This window comes from Trichoderma asperellum, chromosome 1, assembly GCF_020647865.1.
Source record: "Trichoderma asperellum chromosome 1, complete sequence".
NCBI classification, from domain to species: Eukaryota; Fungi; Ascomycota; class Sordariomycetes; order Hypocreales; family Hypocreaceae; genus Trichoderma; species Trichoderma asperellum.
This window is the reverse complement of record NC_089415.1, coordinates 5,091,394-5,108,325: the sequence shown is the minus strand read 5'-3', so window position 1 is coordinate 5,108,325 and position 16,932 is coordinate 5,091,394. Positions and strand designations below refer to the sequence as shown.

Below are 16,932 nucleotides of genomic sequence, written 5' to 3'. Positions count from 1 at the left end.
CGTTTGTGGCTGACAGCATTCCACACACACCATCATCGCATCATCAGGCGCAAAAGCTTCGACTCTCCATTCCTCGCATATACCAGACCCGTGAACGACGGCAGATCCACATCACCACCCCGGTCTGTTATCCCGACGCGCACCAGCCACTCAGCTGCCATTGTTTAAGCCCTGTCGAGCGAAACGAAGGAGAAGAAAAAGAAAGAAAGAAAGCACACGCGCAAGCGCAGAGGCCTTTGCCAACCAAATCTCCCAAGCGCCAGGACAAAGAAAAAAACCCATATCAAACAAAAAGAAAAAGAGAGGCAAAGAGACAAAGAGAAACAAATCTGCGCCGTTGTCTCGGTCAAAACTCCCCCGCCGCTCGCCGGTTGTCCCGCCACAATGAGTTCCGATCCCAAGTTCCCATGCAGCATGCAAGTTACCATGTCCCCTCTCACTCCTCGCGTTTCCCTGCCAATAGATATAATTTTAGTCAAACTCCTCTTTCTCTCTCTATCTAATATCTCGCAATCTCTAACGCCCAGGATCTTGGATTCTCACAGACATCTGCAAATCCCCTTCCCCACACATCGACTCGCCTCCACGGCCCTCAAATCCCTCCAAGTCGACCCCGAGCTATCGCCCCTCGTCCAGAGACATTTCTCCATAATCTCTGCTTCATCGACGGAGCCCGAGGAGAGGGCGCAAGTGCTGCAGGTGGAATACCAGGCGACTACGAATCGCATGCTGCGAGTTGCTGTCAACTCATTCATGGAAGGCCTCAAGCTGGTCTTGGAGGTCATGGAACAATTAGATGTCGACGTCTTAGCAGCAGAGAACAAGGCATCAATCAAATCTCCGTGAACATGTACCCCTCGGCTGTCCTATACCATATCGATGTGACATATCGCCATATGTGCCATAGCACAGTGATGGTAAGCAGTACCAACTACCTAACAATGCGATAAAATCGACTACCTCCCAATACATGGCCATGAAAATTGTATGAAGAAAAAAGATTACGCCCTTAGGTGCGTTGTGCTATTCAGGAGTCTACTCTCCACAGAGCTTAGATTACACTATCATGCATATAATAAGATAGTAAAGAAACTAAATAAGATATGAGGCACATAAAAAACAGAATGTGTCTCCCCATTTGACATCAATGCATGCCATGAACAAAGAAAGTAAGAAGGGGGGAATCGAATACTGGAGAAATCGTGAAAAGGCCACCCGAATATGCCATGATCCATCCCCATTCTTTACTCCTTACCGACCAGAAACACCACACGACACGCAATATCATTATAATGATTGTATCCCGTTGATAACACTATATTCCCGCTCCAGCTTGTAACGCCCTGCTCAGCACATAATCAACGTCAGCTGTTTTCTTCGGGCTCGTCTGTTGCCTCGTTCACAGTCATTTTCATATCTCCTTGGGCATCCGGGCCGCCGCCGGCAGGATGCTCCTCGTTGATCATTGGCAGCGTCTTGTCGGCACTGCCGCCGTTTGATCCTTTTAGCTTCTCAAGTTGCTCTTTCAAGGCTTGTAGCTCTTGCTTCAGATCCCCATTCTCCTTCTCAAGGCTCTTCATATGAACAATGGCATTCTCCACAACGCTGGCTTTACTGTTTGACGCATGAGATTGCTTTCCGTCTTTTTTATCGCTATCATCACCCGATGCTATCTTGTTTTTGCCATCCGGGAGAAGGCTCGCCATGATCTGCAAAGCAGAGTTGATTCGGTTACGACGACCTTGTTCCGCAATTTTATGTGATGTCCGCTTTGATGTGAGATTTGTCGACAACTCGCTGGGGTAAGATACGCCGGGAACTTGGTTGCCTTCTAGAATATTTTGATAGTTCGATTTTGACATCAACAGTCGCGATGCTTGGTCCTCGGCAGACATTCCAGGAGCCCCGGGAAGTAGGGGTTTGATATTGGGGGATATCTTGGGCAGTAAAGCCGGAGAGGCGTGAATCGATCCCGTAGACCGCTTACGGCTGTTCCGGGTGGATAGCTGCGGTGTCTTTCGCTGGCTAGTGCTGGCTGGCCCAGGCAGTAAAATAGGGCTCTGGGTTGCTGACGAAGTTCCTGTTGCTCTTACAATCGGTGAAGGCATAGACTGAAACGTGACACCCTTGGACGCCGTACTCGGCTCGGGTCGAGGAGTTTGGGAAGCAATTCGGACGTTAGCGAGACTACCAGCAAGAGACGGGTTCGATATTGATTCGGGAAGTTCAAGTGATTCGATATTGTCGGATAGTTGAGGCTCTTGATTTTGATGGCTTGCTGCGAGTTTTTTTGTCTTGGAAGCAGGCAGCTTCATCAGCGAAGCCGGCGTGGCAGGGTGAGGGAGGTGCTGTTCATCGAGTAGAGCAGTCGCGTGGCTTGGTTGCATATTCGTTTGCGGTCTGATGTAAGGCGATTTGCTCATTGAGCGCCTGTTGGGAATCGGGGGAGGAGGCATCTCTGAAAGGTTCTCAGGCGAAACAGATGCATTCTCATCTGACCCATCAGTAGAAGCAGCGGGTAATGGGAGCAGTCCGTGCTCATTCTGCAGATTCCTCTCTTCAACTTCGCTCAGCACCTGGGATACCATAGCCGGGCTAGGACCAGTCTTTCGTCTCATTGGTTTAGAAATGGGCGAGCTCTTGACGCCAGGCTTGCTCTTCGCCTTGGTAGCTTGTGTCTTTCTTGTCTTTTTTGAGAGATCCAAGTTGACGGCAGGGACTACTAGGGGCTCGAGATCCATCTCTATCGGTGAGTTGTTTGAGTGAGTGGTGTGATCGTAATTTGATGATGAATCATTCTGAGCATGGAGTGCTGGCGAAGTGAGCGGACTGAAGTACGCTCCCGGCACAGTAAAGGCATTATCCATGTTGAAATGGGGATCAAGAGGAGTGACAGCAGGCGAAACGAGGGGAGTAAATGCCATCTATGGAATATGCTGTTAGAGTACGGTATAAACTCATAAATCAAGAAAAGCTAAGGATAAGAAAGAAAGAAACAAAATAAAAGGGAGAAGCTTACATCCTGTTCAGCCAACCGTTGATGGTAACTCCTATCATAAGCACTTCTTGATGGTATTTGCTCAGCCTGGGAATAAAACTGCCCGCTGCCAGGCGTCATCTCCAGGCTCTGTGGCGTCGGGGGTACGGAATGGCCCTGGTTGGCGAAGAAAGTAGCATGCTGCTCCTGCAGCTGTCGCTGCTGCTGCTGGAATTTCTGTTGCTGGAGATACTGGATCTGGGCGTCGATGTTGGAAATAGCCTCGTGTGACGCTGACGTCGCCATCATGTGGGAGGACAGCGGTGCCATGGCCGGCGTGTGGTTCTGCAGCAGTCCGTCACTTCTAGCGATCATGGCGGAGGGATCAGTGTCGCCCATGATGGCGTCGGTGGTCTGGCGAGGCTGCGCCATGATGGAGTGGGAGCCGTCATCCTGGAATCCCTGGAAATCAAACTGCATTCCGTCGCCCATGTTGGCCATGCCGCTAATGTCGAGAAACTGCTGAAAGTCGTCCTCTGATGCCACGGCCATTGCCTGGTCCTGCGGATTCCACGCTGCAGAGCTCATCATGGCTCTGTGTTAAGAGGTGCGCCGAAATGGGGACCTCTCCGAAAAGTAAAAAAAAAAAACGCACTCTCGACCGTAGCGATAACTCCCCAAATCAAAGATATTCGGCGATCGAGTCCTAGAAAGGCGTCGTTGCGACACGCCTTTTTCCCTTCACGGTAGTGTGCCCACAGTGCGAGTATATTCTCAGACACCGCTTTCCCGAAACTTTGTCTTTCAAACAAAGGGGGAGGGAAAAAATAAAAAAGAAAGGCAAAAGCAAAAGCCGAAAGAAAAACCCCGAAAGAAAACGACGATCCCGCCGTTGGTTTGAAGAAATGTCGGGGCAGAGAAGAGCGCCTCGGTCGGGGAGCAACGGCAGCAAATCGGGCGAAGGCCGTTCCGCAGGGACGCACAGGCTCAGCAATTGGCGAATAGTGACGCAACGGTAAGAGAGTCGAGAAGTCGTCAGCAAGCCGGTCGCTGAAGCAGCATCTGGCGATGGTCAAGGCCGCAAGCACGGCAGCGTCGATGGCCAGGAGAAGCAGCCAGCAAAAGGGCGAAAGAGGGATAAAGAAAGCCAAGAGAGAGCGAAGAAAAAGGCCCGGACGGAGTCAATCTCCGGGGCTGAGGAGAAAAAAAAGAGGCCACTGAGAAGCAGGTAACATGGCCCGGCGGCACACGTCTTGGTGCTTGTAGTGCCGTTCGCTAGCGGTGCCAGTGCAAGTGGTCAGTGTGGCCGCAGGTGGGGGATCGCAGCAGCGGATCTCGCGTGGCCGAGTGCTAAGCGGGCTAGTGACCACAGCGGTGCGCGACGCTAAAGAAGTTCGGCGCAGGGTCCCAATGCCACTCGCTGTCTGCCCCCAACTTTTTTTTTACTTTTTTCTTGCCGGGTTGTCTTTTAAAACAGCACGTGCATTGGTGCTACTATGATACTGCACTGTTTCGAGCCTGGGAGGCCTAAATGCCACTACCACCACCAGGTTAGGTCGGCTGTCACACCCGAAAGAGGACGACAGCGCGGTCACAGCACATGCACCAACATCAAGCATCAACGGCCCAGCACCCTCTACGATGCAGTGAAGCGGCGTTGCAGGCCACCAGTTCCAGCACATCCTTGATCCTACACCGTCCAAGAATAGAAGCCTGCGACCGCACTGTTAGAAGCCCTCAGTGTTTCGGCAGAGGTGCTCGTCGTCTAAGACACATGGAGTTCCAGAACGGGGCTACCATGACCGTGCGTATTCTGTACTCCATACTCCGTACTCAAGCTGGAGACACCATGCCTACGGGCCGAGTTCTGGCTCGTAAGCGCTGGAGAGAAAAGAACTTCCAAGCCTAGCTACCAATATTGCTAAGGTCCGACTACTACTCCGTATGCTCTTATGGCCTGTGGGGAGCCGTCGTTCCTCGAGTCAGATCCATAGACTGCTCCTATTCCGCATGCCGCCTCTATACAGGTAGGTACTGACAGAAAACCCGGCCTCCCCTGTATCTGCGACGGCAGCCCTCGACCAACACACACCGAACAAGCAAGCCGACTCAGGCACTGCTATTGGCTCGAATCTGCCCTCTCAATCGGCCTGCCTGGCCTGGTCGTGGCTTGTCCGCGATCACCAGATACCGCTCATATGCACGGAGGAGTGCTAGGAATCCGAATGGTCACCATCTACCGTCCATCCGCCCTCCCACCCGTCCAGCTGGCGGCGCACTTCCGAATTGTCGCGACTGAGCGCTATGCGTTTGCTACACATTAATTCCTCTTTCTGCCAGACTGGAGCCAACGGCCGGTAAACTTAGCCGAGGGGACTCGAGACCCTCTCTTTCAAATCCAGGGTCGGTCGCTAATAGTGGGGGCTCAAAAAACAGTTGGAAGCGGACCAAAACCACTGCTCTTTTTTTTTTTCGGCGCTTCGCTGTAATTCCCCGTAAAGCCAATCCTCTCTCTAGCACTTGGGGTTTTATCCCCCGCCAGAGCTCCAGCGCTAATTTATATATCGTATACGAGCATTGATTGATAAGTTTTAGGTACGAAAACGCGGGAAATGGGCTCCATGATATTCAAGTGCAAGGTAAAACGTCCAGAGCCATCAGTAGCCGCGTCTTGTCAAAGAGAAATTAGCGCATACCTAGAGACTAATTAAGAGTTTCTAGACTCTCCATATAGCTTTCTTTTCTTCTTTTTCGGCACTTCACCTGTCCATCCTCCTCGCCAATCTCCAACACCCGAAGGCTTAAAAAAAGTAGAAAGTATAATAAAGTGACACGAAGCAGAAAGGGAAAAAGAACAAGACAGAACAGCGTTCCATGCATCCTCCATGGCTCGTTAGTTCCGAATAACACCTGCTAGCATCCCGCGCTAGTGGCCATGGGACGAAAGCTATGGACGAAAAGAGCCCGGGTGTAGGTCTGCTGCATGCATGCATGTAACAATCATTTATCACTTGTCTTTTTTTTTTTCTTATTCCTTGCTTCTACATACTATTTGAACGGGTAGTATGCATTACCTACTCTATATTTCTCCCTTTGGATCATTTACTGCTATGTACTTCATGTCAACTACTATCCTATTATAGAAACTAATAACATTAACAACTAACAAGAAGCCAAGAAAAACTCCGACCTCGTAATACATTCCATACGAAGAATTATTTCAAATAAATTCATCCCCATATCTCGAACGGAACTCTGAAATGAGCCCCAGAACAGAACTCGTCGCCATCGCAAGAACCAGGGCGAAAAACCCGCCCGTACCAAAATTTCATGTGATTGATTCCCTTGCCAAACAATATACTATACAATTACGTCCGAGCTTGGGCTCAATCAGGCAAAGTCCCGCTCGCTTGATAAGCTGATAGGCAAAACTCGAAGCAAGCTGAAGCTGCAAGCTTATTTCCAGCTTCGTAAACCCCATTGGTCAAGGCTATTCCGTAAATGTAAAGGGTGCAGCCATCCTTTTGACGTGCCGCATTCCGGCTGAATAGGTGCATGTGGCTTTCGGAACAGGGAATCGTACACGAATTGGCCAAATGCTCTCTGCATTGTGTGATAGGTAATGGTCGCCTTATCGATAGGAGAGATTTTGCCGGAACGTTGCTCAACGTCACCAAGCCATAGTAACTCGCAGATTCATAGTCGCTCACATTCACATTGTAAAATCGAGCTAACTCTTAGCAACAACACACATATTGTCATATTTTCTTCTACCCATTCTCCTCCTTCAACTCTCAACAACTACCCACAACCTAACAGCGATACCCACGCTCCTCGCTCTATCAAAATCCTCCTTCTTCCCATCCGCCTCCTACCCCTGTCCACATCAACTCTATCCACATCTACCCCATCCATGCCCACATCTAACGTCTACTTGCTCCAACTTCCATCCAGCGAATTACTTATAGGGAGATGGTAACATCAATCGCAAGACACGCAAGGAAAACGGCCAAGCCCGGGCCTTAGCTTCTAGAATGTACAGAAAAAAAAATAAAAAGAAAAAGAAAAGAAAACAAGAGTATGAGTCCAATATGTCCAAACAGAGATATCGACGCCAAGTTATGCGGTGAGGCCAAGATAACGGACACAGATCTAGGCGCCCAGGTTAACTCAAGTCGAAATTGCGATGCGTAGTGCTTCTTTCAAAGGAACCAGCGCTTCCGGCGGTACAATGTCTATTACGAACACACGAATTTGCTCTGCTCCGGGCCGCGAGGAATATAAAACAAAAATTGAGAGAGAGAGAGTGAGAGAAAATTAAAGCGGCATGCCGCTGAGAATACCGCGCCCAAAATAAATTCGAGGATATAAGCCAACCAATTCATAAAAAAAAATTAATTTCGCTCAAAAGACTTTGCTCCATGATCATGTCGTTTGACTCACACCCGTGAATTCTCACCAAGGTTAAGCCAGCTCATGTCATTTGATGTTGACGCCGTGGCAAGCTGAGGTTGTTTGCTCAAGCCCAGTCCTTGGGGCTGAGCGCTGGATACTATGCTGGGAGCATATGCACTGCTGGGAGCACGGTTGGCACCCCAAGACTTTCCAGCATGCGTGGGATCCCACGACTCTTGTACGCTCTCAGGGATTCCGCTTGAATAGCCAGACGACGTTGCTGACAGTGCCGAGACTGCTGAGACAGGTCGCTCAATCTTACCCGACATGCCCTCTTTCCAGGGGATATCCGGGTAGGATGAAACCACAGGGCTTCCCGTGTTGACTCTGTTCATCCCAGGGGGGGCTTCAAAGTTGAGAGGAGGGACAGTGGCTGAATCCTGTGTTGCTCTGGCATTAAGAGTGGTAGGTGCCTGTGAGTAGTGAGAGCTTCGATCCGATACGACCGTGACTCTCTGTGCAGGTGCTTGTGCGGGTGTTTGTGAAGGTGGCTGTGACGCTCCATATCCGAGAATATTCAGCGCACTTCCTCCTGACCAGTATTTATTCCAGCCCGAGCTTCTTCGGGTGCCATCATCTGCTCCTGCTAGTCCGTCTTGGGGTCGAAGCTCAGTGGCTGAATGTTCGAAAGTATCGCCCTTCTCGTCAGAGATCGAAAGAATGGGGGCCTGCTGTGGTTGAAGAATTGGCTTGCTAATTTGGCTCTTGAAGTCGTTGCTGAGCTTTCTTGGCTTGTGCTGGCCCACACGGCCCATCAAGATCGCCATTGAAGAGGTTGACTCTGAAGATGCCGTGTGCTGATGACCTTTGAACTGTTTTGCCACTTGTGGAGGGAGAGTACCTTTCGCAAACGTACTCTGCGCAAAGGTAGCATTGCCTTTCTCGTTAATTGGGGGGGTCTTGGGCTTTCCTGTTTCCGGATGAAGCTGCTGTCTTCTGCGGCAGCGGAGAAGGAGCAGAATAAGGCCAAGGAGCGCAAGAAATCCACCAATGGTGCCGAGAGTAATGCCAAGAATTGCGTTGGAGCTAGGACCAGAGTCGGAGCTTGCACTACCGCTGCCAGTTGGGATGGCAGGGACAGACAGGTCGGATATACTAGGGTCTGCAGTGCCCGTTGCAGTGCCGGTAAACGAGCCAGTTGTCGAAGGAGAATCCGTAGTTGCAGTTGAGGTGGCGTGTGTTGTCGACGTGTGCCGCGCGCTAGAGGTGGTCTTGGTCTTCGACGCCGTAGTTGCTGATGATGAAGGGATATCTTGGATGGATATCTGCTGATCATCCAGCAGGGCCTTCGCATCGACCCAGCCATTCTTGTCGGCATTGAAAATAGCAAGTGGAACCTGGTCGTTTCCACCAGAAAAGACTACAGTGCCGTCGGGTGCCTGGGCCATGGCGAAGTTTGTTCGAGTGGTAGTAGGAGCCAATGTCGAGTTGTAGTCTGGCCAGTTGCCCAGAGTCAACGCGCGCTTCTCGGTGCTCCCTGCAGGAACAGGAGCTGAGTTGGGGATGGGTTTGCCGGCGGCATCTTGTACGATGGTACGGGTGACGGCGTTGGGAGACTGCGACAAGTCAAAAGTATAGAGACTTTTCGACCCATCATCTCCAGAAATCAGCACAGCATTTACCGAGCCCGAGGCTTTGTTGAGTGGCTGTGACAAGCCAGCACCAGAATATCTCCAGCCGGCTTGAGGATTGAACCAGTAGATGTTGCCATCATTGCCGTCGCCGCTCATCATGGCAGCATCACCGTTGGTCCAGCTCGTAACGAAGGGAGAAACAGCCGGCACGGCGCTAGCTGGAAACGAGCGAGCTCCGTATGGCTCAGAAGCATCGATGGTGAATGTTTGTGAGGAGGGACCAGCGCTGCCGTCTTGGCTACCGGCGTAAACCAAGATGGCATTGTCGGCCTGAATATAGGTGGCGCCATGGTGTAAACGATTCTGCGTGACCGGAACCGAAGGAGTGATGGTTGTCCAATTGCCTGTCGAAAAGGTGTACTTTTGGAGTCCATTGTAATCGCCTGCAGCGGTTCCTCCAACAATGAATAGGGCAGCATTAGCAGCATCAGTGGGGTTGGTTTCGACGCAAACTCCCCCAGTCACTGCCACTCCCGAAGGCAGCTTCTTCCATTCTGCACCACTTTCCAAAGACAGGGACAGGAATCCCTGAGGTGAGTAAGAATAAAGCGTGTTGTCATAAATGACAGAGCACGAGTTGTCCAAAGACGAAGGGGGCTTCGGTAAGGACATTGCTCTTCGATGAGGAATCACAAGGGTAGCTTCAGGACGGTATCGAGATCTTTGTTGTTTGTTGTAGAAGTCGTTTCCTATAAGCGCATTGCGGTGATACCAGTGCTTAACGTAGAGCGTCTCTAATTTCAAGAGGTATTTGTTAGCTTAGCAACGAGGGCACTGCCAAGTCGTTGCTGTTGGGTGTTGTGTGTGTGTGTGTAGGTTGGTGAATAGAGAGGGCCCGTGATCCAAAAGTGAGCGTCGATCGGCGGGCAAACAACTAAAAAAATGAATGGCAGTCGTTACGAAAGTAGCGACAAGAACGTATTACAGTACGATGAAAACAATAACGAATGTATCTAATAAGCAGGCGTGCGAGAGTAATTTCTGTAGAGAAGTTGGTTTTCTTTTTCTGTTTTCAAAAGAGCGAATAGTGGTAGTGGTGACAGTCTCGATCTAGTGGTCTAAAGGCGCAATCGTGGCGAGTCGTCGGAAGTGGTGCAGGTTTTCGTTCAGCAAGAAGAGCAAGGCCGTGTGTCGGGACGATCAACAAGGTGAATCAACAAGTGAAGAGGGCAAATGAACGTTTTCTCAACGCTCTCGTTCCAGACGTATCAACGGCGGAGATTCCAGAATCGGCAACGAATATCTTGGTGTTTCGAAGTCGGAAAGAGAAGAGAAGGCGAAAAAGAGCAGCGCGAAAGACTCGACTTTACAAAACACAAGCAAAGGACGCAACAAGGGAGAAAGTGTAGCTCAGCCAGCAGGTGAAAATCGACGGCCAGTGAAGCTGCTGCTACGGCGTCTGCAAGGCAGGTCAAGGCGAAGACGAACGCAAACACGAAAAGAAGGGAAAAAAAGCCACCAAGCCACAGGTAAAGGGAAGACAGAGAGGCGAAAGCGAGGAGGCGGAGGAGGAGGATTAGAGAGAGAGAGCTGGGCTGCACAGAATCTGCGCTGCGACACCACCCTGGCCGCATGTCAGGTACCGGTACACGCCGCCCGTGCCTGGCCGGCGCTGGCGCTCAGGTACCAGGTCGGCGCACTCTGCATGCTGGAGCGCACGAACGAGCCTCCCCCTGCCTGTCCTCCAGCGTCTTTCCCTGCGTCCTACCTTCCTGGGCTCTAGTTTTCGGCCAGCGGAACCCGCTTTGAGACACGAGGATGGGCAGGAGGCGCTGCGAATGGAGCTCAGGTACCGCTACACGGCGAGCTGGGGGGAGGGATCGCTGGTGTTTTGCGGTGCATCATCCTCGCGTCGTCCAATCAGCGGGCGCATGCGGCGTTCCATCGGCGCAGTCCCGGGGTAGGCCCCAGGTTTCAGCGGACGTCATGGTACCTGCAATCCGGAGGAGCGCAGCATTAACGACAGGTACTCCTCGGCCCCGGGGTACTTCCAGACGACCCGGCCGTGCAAGCAAAGCCCCTGCCTTGCGCCAAGATTCGTTCCTGAAGGGTGACAACTTTTTTTTAGGTGAAAAAGGGGTAGCCGCCAATCACGCCGCTGGCTTCAAGTGCCTTGGCGCCTGCAGAGCTGCTACTACCTAGTAGCTAAGTAGTGCTAGTGCTATGCAGGTGTCCATGCTCCTCGTACCAGCATAGCATAGCGGCTATTAGCAGGTGCTGCTTGTATGAAGCGTTTCCATTTCCATCCCATGAAGCCCGCATGCGAGAAGCGGAGCGTCGAACGAGGGCTCGGTGAAGGAGGGGAAGAATAAGCACCTACATAAGCAATTTCAGTCGTCTTACGGGCTAGCTAGCACCAGCTTTATTTTTTTGTTTGGTTCTTTTTTTGGTGTTTTGGGCAGTGTGTTCTGTTCATCTCGTCTCTCGGCCCCGTCACGGTTCGATGGACCCTTGAACCAAGCCAGCACACGCCAATGACATCAACAGCAGCACCCTCTCCCGCCTGTGGGCTTTTGCATCTTACCTGGACAGCCCTCGCTTGAGCCCGACAATTCGCGTGCTATGCACCCAGTGCCTTCGAATTAGTGAATCCTAGCACCTCCGTATCCGCACTTTACCAGAGACGCAGATGCTGGCAACGGCTCATACGAGTGCTTGGGAGGGCATTGAATACGGATAAATGCTGGCGCCTGAAGTAATTACCAGCCCTGGCCCAGAGTCGCATTCGCTCTAATAGCCCGCAACGATGGTTTGGGTGTCCCGTATAATGCCCTCTGTACTAGTACAAGCGCAGTATCAGCCAACAACTCGCTCAAGTCGCGATCCACGAACTAGTACAAACCACCACAAGCACGAGCTATCCTCACACGAAGGCCCCTCTCCCAGCCAAAAAACCGCACTGACTGCTCCCTAAAACCAAATCCGCGCCATGAGCTCTGCTTCAGGTGCAACCGGGCTGTCAACGGGCTGAGCACCGCCATTTCCTCCGCAGCACCCCAAAACTGCGCTGCTGAGATTGCAGTGTTGCCTTCCACCAGGCAGTGGCATCATACAGCACTACTGTATGGAGTCTTTGGCCCATCTTCTGTCAACAGCACCGCAGGGCATGGCATCCGTTCCCGGCTGGGGATTCTCAGACTCCTGGTGATCGCTTGCAGTCCAGTCCCTCATCCCCACCGACTTCAATCACTGTGAAACGCGCTACCAGGGATGCACCCTGACTCTGCATGCATTGTTCAAGCCCCCTAACTGGACTCGGCCATCTACGGCCATCACTCCACCTGCATCGAATTGAGACTCCGCGTCAATCACGTTTGCTGCAGAGAAACAAAAAACGATTGACCGAATGGAGATGAACGGATAAAATGCTAATAATGGAGTAGTGGGAGGACTGGGGGTAGAGCCATCTCCAGCGCTTTGTATCCAAGTCGAGTTGATGGTTAGCAATAACCTATACTACTTTCTTTGTATGCCCTGGCTGATTCCATCATTTCATATCGAATGCTATTCAGATATCTGCGATCGGTGCGATACACCAGATGAAGATCTAGGCTAGAAGCAGCATCGATACTTTACAAGAGAGTCTGACAAAGCAGTGAGCATTGGGTGCGCAGATCCATAACCGCGCCCGTAAATCCAAAATGAATGAGATTTTTTTAATGTTTAAATAATCCAATGTAGGCCTATCTACTCCCTTAAAATGGCTGGTTGTAAGTTTATTCGCGATGCAGCTCGTGGGACGTGGTGGAGTCAACCAGCCTCTCTATTGATGGCTACTCATGAATATGAGTGATTGATTCTCTTGATCACTAACAAAGGAAAAACTTCAACTACCAAATGAAACTTTAAACCACCAATAAGAGGAAAAAATATCGATGGCCAATATGTACAGGGTAGGCATCTTGATATGCCAATTCCAAGACCCAGCGAGTGACTGCTAAGACTGTTGGTGTAGGTAGTTAGCACTCTGCTATTGGCAGATGGCTTGTGCTCCCACAGGTGCAAGTACTTGCTCGTATTTGCCTGCTCCATTTTTCAGGTATCCGACATGCTTCGTATATAGGCGGTATATACTCCGTAGGGGCCGCTTAAACAGGTGGCTCAAAATTATATCCGAGTGCTCGAATAGTCAATCATAGCCATCGCTACCGCTGCTTCATCTCTTAACGTTGACGGCGGTCCAAAGCAGCGCTTTGTATACAAGACCTCGTGTCTGCATACAAGGTATATAACTCTATGCTATGTTCTCACAAACCACATCGCTGCTTCAAACGGTCGCATAACGGAAAAAAAAAAAAAAAAAAAAAAATAGGCAGATTGACAACCCCTGTTAATAATATTGCACGTAGTCTTGGCATTGAGCCGCTGCATCCAGCGACTTGCGTAACGTTCTCTTGGCTTCATAAACCGCGCGGATAGGAGGTTTCAAGCTTCTAAGCTGTGAATTCCTCTCCCGCTTTAATTGATTGGTTGAAAGCGCGAGCCCAAATGACGCTACGAAGTCTGCAATCTAATAACTTGTTAGCATATATGCAATTGCCAACCGCTAGGCAGTATTGTCAAGGAAAGTTGAAGCATGGAATTGCCACATCGATAACGCAACAATCTTAGTTTAAGAACGACAATATATGAGCTTTAATGATTTTGTGGCATCTATTTATTCCCAAAGACTTATCACCATGCAGGTATTTCTTGTTTTCTTTTGCCCGCAACTATTATGGACCTTTTTTTGGTCATCCCTCCTCTCCCTCCCCTCCCTTTTCCGTACACGTAATACACGAAGCCCCTTACCTCCAAACAGTACCAATCTCTATAAATACCCGACCCTATAAACGACAAAAAGCTCCATACAAGCCCCATTTCTCCTGCCAATCTATTCTATCTAACCGCTCAGTGTGGGTATTGCCAAATGCAGAATGACTTGAAACAGCCCTTCTAGGTGGCTGAGGCAAATGCTTCTGGTGGTAGTTGTGACTGTATTAAAAAAATATGAGCTTCTAGTTTTGAGTAGTACTAGTTTCAAGAAAATGAATTGTAACATACCTTCTTCTCGTTGAAGATGACCAAAGCTTTGCCAAAGTCCCATTCGACCTGTGACAGACACATCTCCGAGTATTGCGGCACCATGCCTGTCTGCTTTGACAGCTCGGCGATCATTGCTTGATGGTGATTTGCTGTATCCGCAGGGGCCGATGATGGTGCTACGAATACGTTCGGAAGGGGGCTGTATGCTCTTAAGGAGAGCATGTCGCTGACGACCCGAATCTGAGCGGACCCGGATAGGCCCGGCGCCAGCACAAAGGTACGAGAGAAGCTTCGCTTGCCAGTAAGTCCTGATTTTTGGTCGTATTCCTCGAATTCGCCATGAACGGCAATGATCAGGCCGTCCACACCCAACTGGCTTTGGCCCGTGGGGTCCGCCAAGCCTGGCAGTGGGTGACAGTCCATAATGTATTTACTTAGCTCATCCTTCATATTGGGATGCTTAGTCATGGGAAGGTCTCTCCATAAGTTGTAAATAGCGTTTGCGCCTTTGAATAGTCGTTGTGATCGGGCATGTAAAGTCGTGATTTTCTGGAGGTTGCGAGATGATTTGATGTAGGCTGCCCAAGGTAAAGGAGGTGGTGCGTTCGGGTCCCTGACAGAGACGGCGTCAACGGCCAGGGAAAATTGGCTGCCGGCGTCGTATAGTCTGGATGTAAGTGCCTCGCGATTGCTGTCATAGGCTGCAAAAAAATCGAGTAGGAATTGCTCGCCAATGCCGTTGACATCCCGGAAATCAGGTCCGCTCTGTGGGATCGGTTTTGGCTGACGGGCGGCCTCCTGCTCGGCAATCTGCTGTGCAGTACGAAGTTCAATCCCATTAATAATTCGTAATTTGGGAAACCATTCCAGCAAAGTCGCTTGGAAGTTGGCGTCCGCACCCTCGATCGGGTTCCCCGTTGTATATAAGGTCTCGAGCTCTTTGAATTTCCCCTTCCATCGCTTGAGTCCCTCCATATTGCTAATTTGATTGCCACTCATGTCAAGGTTCTTTAGCTGTGGAAAGGATGATGCCACAGACTCCACTTGAATAACATCGTCAATGCTGTTATTAGCAAGACTGATGCTTTCAATAGCGTCCTTCTTTTCCTGCGGTGTCTTGAAAAGACCATCGCAGATAGCCATGAGGCCTTTGAAAGTCTTTAGGGCCCGTTCTCGAGTTTCAAACATGCCCAGGGTTACTAGCTCCGCATCAGATGCAAGAGCATCGAGCTTGAGTAGTTTGTTGTCACCAATGTAGCGCTGGCTGAGGATAGCTTGCAGCTTTGAGCGCAACTCTGCAGTCTCTGGCGATTCCGTCGCCTTTTTGGGAGGCGCAAAATCCTCGTTAGACTCTACTACCTCCAGCTTAGTACCAGCAAATGTAAGAGCGTTGATCTTGAGAAATTCATCCGCATCCTCCTTGTTTGCTCCAATGAAAACGTAGTCTCCAGCTCTATGTGACTGTGGCGGGTTAGCAGCTAATAAAAGAGAGAAGATATTCAACCTTGAGCGCTGGGGCGAAATAAAATTTGACGCGAAGAATCTCCCCAGAGATGTTTGTCTTCCAGTCGCCATTCGAGCAGCTGAGACGTCGTTTGATGTTGGCACCCCTGCTTTCTCGTCAATGATGAACTTACTTTTCTAATCGTGTGTCGTCTTCGTCCGGTTGAAAGGGAAGAGGCTTTCCTCTCCATGAAGCTAAGCAGGTCAGAGAGACCCCCGTCTGGGTTGGACGCAGCCTTGCTTTGTTTGAGACCGTGGATCCTCAACCAGGTAAGCCCTTCAATAAAACCTCCTCGTGATCTAGTTGGCCGTGAGATCCGAGCTGATAGGTCCGAGGAGTTGCCGCTACCTAGTTGCTTCATTACGATTTGAGCTACCTTTGCAGCTCCTCGCGACGGGCCTCTTCCTGAAGGCCGTCCTCTACCACTTGGCTCATTTGTAGAACCTCTGTTTAGTCGCTTGGAAGGCGCGTCCATGTCAAGATCTCCATCGTTGTCGGTCTTAGTTGGACCTCTTCTCTTCTGAATGCCGCCTCTAGAACTTGACTTTGTGCCCAGAGGATTTCGGGCTTCTCGAGCCGGTTGATTCTTTCCGCGGGGAGCCATAGCTGTATCCCACAGGGATGTTGAAATTTGGATGCTCGGCGTGGATTCGATTGAAAGGGAAGGATATCAAGTCCGCGCGGCGCCGCTGATGATGCCCGTATCGGATCGAGCTCAGATCCTTGAAATTCGAGTTGGATCTTGCGCAAACACGACCAAGGAGTGGTTTTGACGAAATTGTCGAGAATTTGTTGAATGATTGTCGTCGCTCTGGCTCAGCGAGAAGCCACACTGACCCGGCGCAAGAGCGCAAGAGGTTCAAGACGATCTATCGAGGCTACGTCGGCTGCGATCGAGGCAACTGGCTTGACGAGAACGGGTGGATGTTTCTGAGAGAAAGATGGAAAATCTGGTTACTACTAGAAAAATCCAGGGCTTCGCTTTATGAGATGCCGTACAAGAGCGGCTGTGCGCTGTTGAAGAAACGAAGCAGTAAAGTTTCGCTTTGAGTTTGTTGGGAGAAGAAATGCGGCGGCGCATCATGGGGATTTGAATTCAGCTGCCGGGCCTAGGCTGCCAGCCGGATTTTTTCCTGCCTAGTGCACTATTGCCCATTGCAGCCTAGTGGACTTCGCGCTGCCTTGTGTTCTGATTCAAGGACTTCTTTGCTGTATCGCTAGCATGAAAGCAAACAAAAGGAGCAAGAAGTGGTAAATGCAGTTTCATTTGTTTGAAAGCAGTAGGCTATTTTGATGTAAATTCTTTTCACTGCGGTTTCTTTTGTAAAAAACGCTCA

The 16,932-nt window shown here is 50.4% G+C and overlaps 4 protein-coding genes across 5 annotated transcripts; 1 reads left to right on the top strand and 3 right to left on the bottom strand.

Annotated features, from left to right (window-relative positions):
- Nucleotides 1-384: 384 nt before the first annotated feature.
- Nucleotides 385-846, top strand: TrAFT101_001574 (uncharacterized protein; the record flags this gene model as incomplete). The annotated part of the gene is made up of 2 exons (XM_024907749.2): nucleotides 385-416; nucleotides 546-846. The coding sequence occupies 2 exons, from the start codon at nucleotides 385-387 to the stop codon at nucleotides 844-846; spliced, it is 333 nt and encodes a 110-aa protein (XP_024762686.2).
- A 158-nt stretch (nucleotides 847-1,004) lies between these two features.
- Nucleotides 1,005-4,169, bottom strand: TrAFT101_001573 (uncharacterized protein). Its single transcript, XM_024898725.2, has 2 exons — nucleotides 3,020-4,169; nucleotides 1,005-2,924 (listed from the first exon to the last, which is right to left on the bottom strand). Exons 1-2 carry the CDS (start codon nucleotides 3,566-3,568, stop codon nucleotides 1,365-1,367), a joined length of 2,109 nt encoding a protein of 702 aa, XP_024762685.2. The 5' UTR covers nucleotides 3,569-4,169; the 3' UTR covers nucleotides 1,005-1,364.
- Nucleotides 4,170-6,447: 2,278 nt separating this feature from the next.
- TrAFT101_001572 (uncharacterized protein) lies at nucleotides 6,448-10,533 on the bottom strand. The gene has a single exon (XM_066126364.1). It carries the CDS (start codon nucleotides 9,676-9,678, stop codon nucleotides 7,417-7,419), a length of 2,262 nt encoding a protein of 753 aa, XP_065982465.1. The 5' UTR covers nucleotides 9,679-10,533; the 3' UTR covers nucleotides 6,448-7,416.
- Nucleotides 10,534-13,699: 3,166 nt separating this feature from the next.
- TrAFT101_001571 (uncharacterized protein) lies at nucleotides 13,700-16,673 on the bottom strand. Of its 2 annotated transcripts, XM_024907748.2 has the most exons (3): nucleotides 15,729-16,673; nucleotides 14,110-15,552; nucleotides 13,700-14,040 (listed from the first exon to the last, which is right to left on the bottom strand). In XM_024907748.2, exons 1-3 carry the CDS (start codon nucleotides 16,197-16,199, stop codon nucleotides 14,002-14,004), a joined length of 1,953 nt encoding a protein of 650 aa, XP_024762681.2. In that variant the 5' UTR covers nucleotides 16,200-16,673; the 3' UTR covers nucleotides 13,700-14,001. The 2 variants fall into 2 exon arrangements, with proteins under 2 accessions (XP_024762681.2, XP_065982464.1); XM_066126363.1 differs by having other exon boundaries at nucleotides 14,110-16,673.
- Nucleotides 16,674-16,932: the final 259 nt, after the last annotated feature.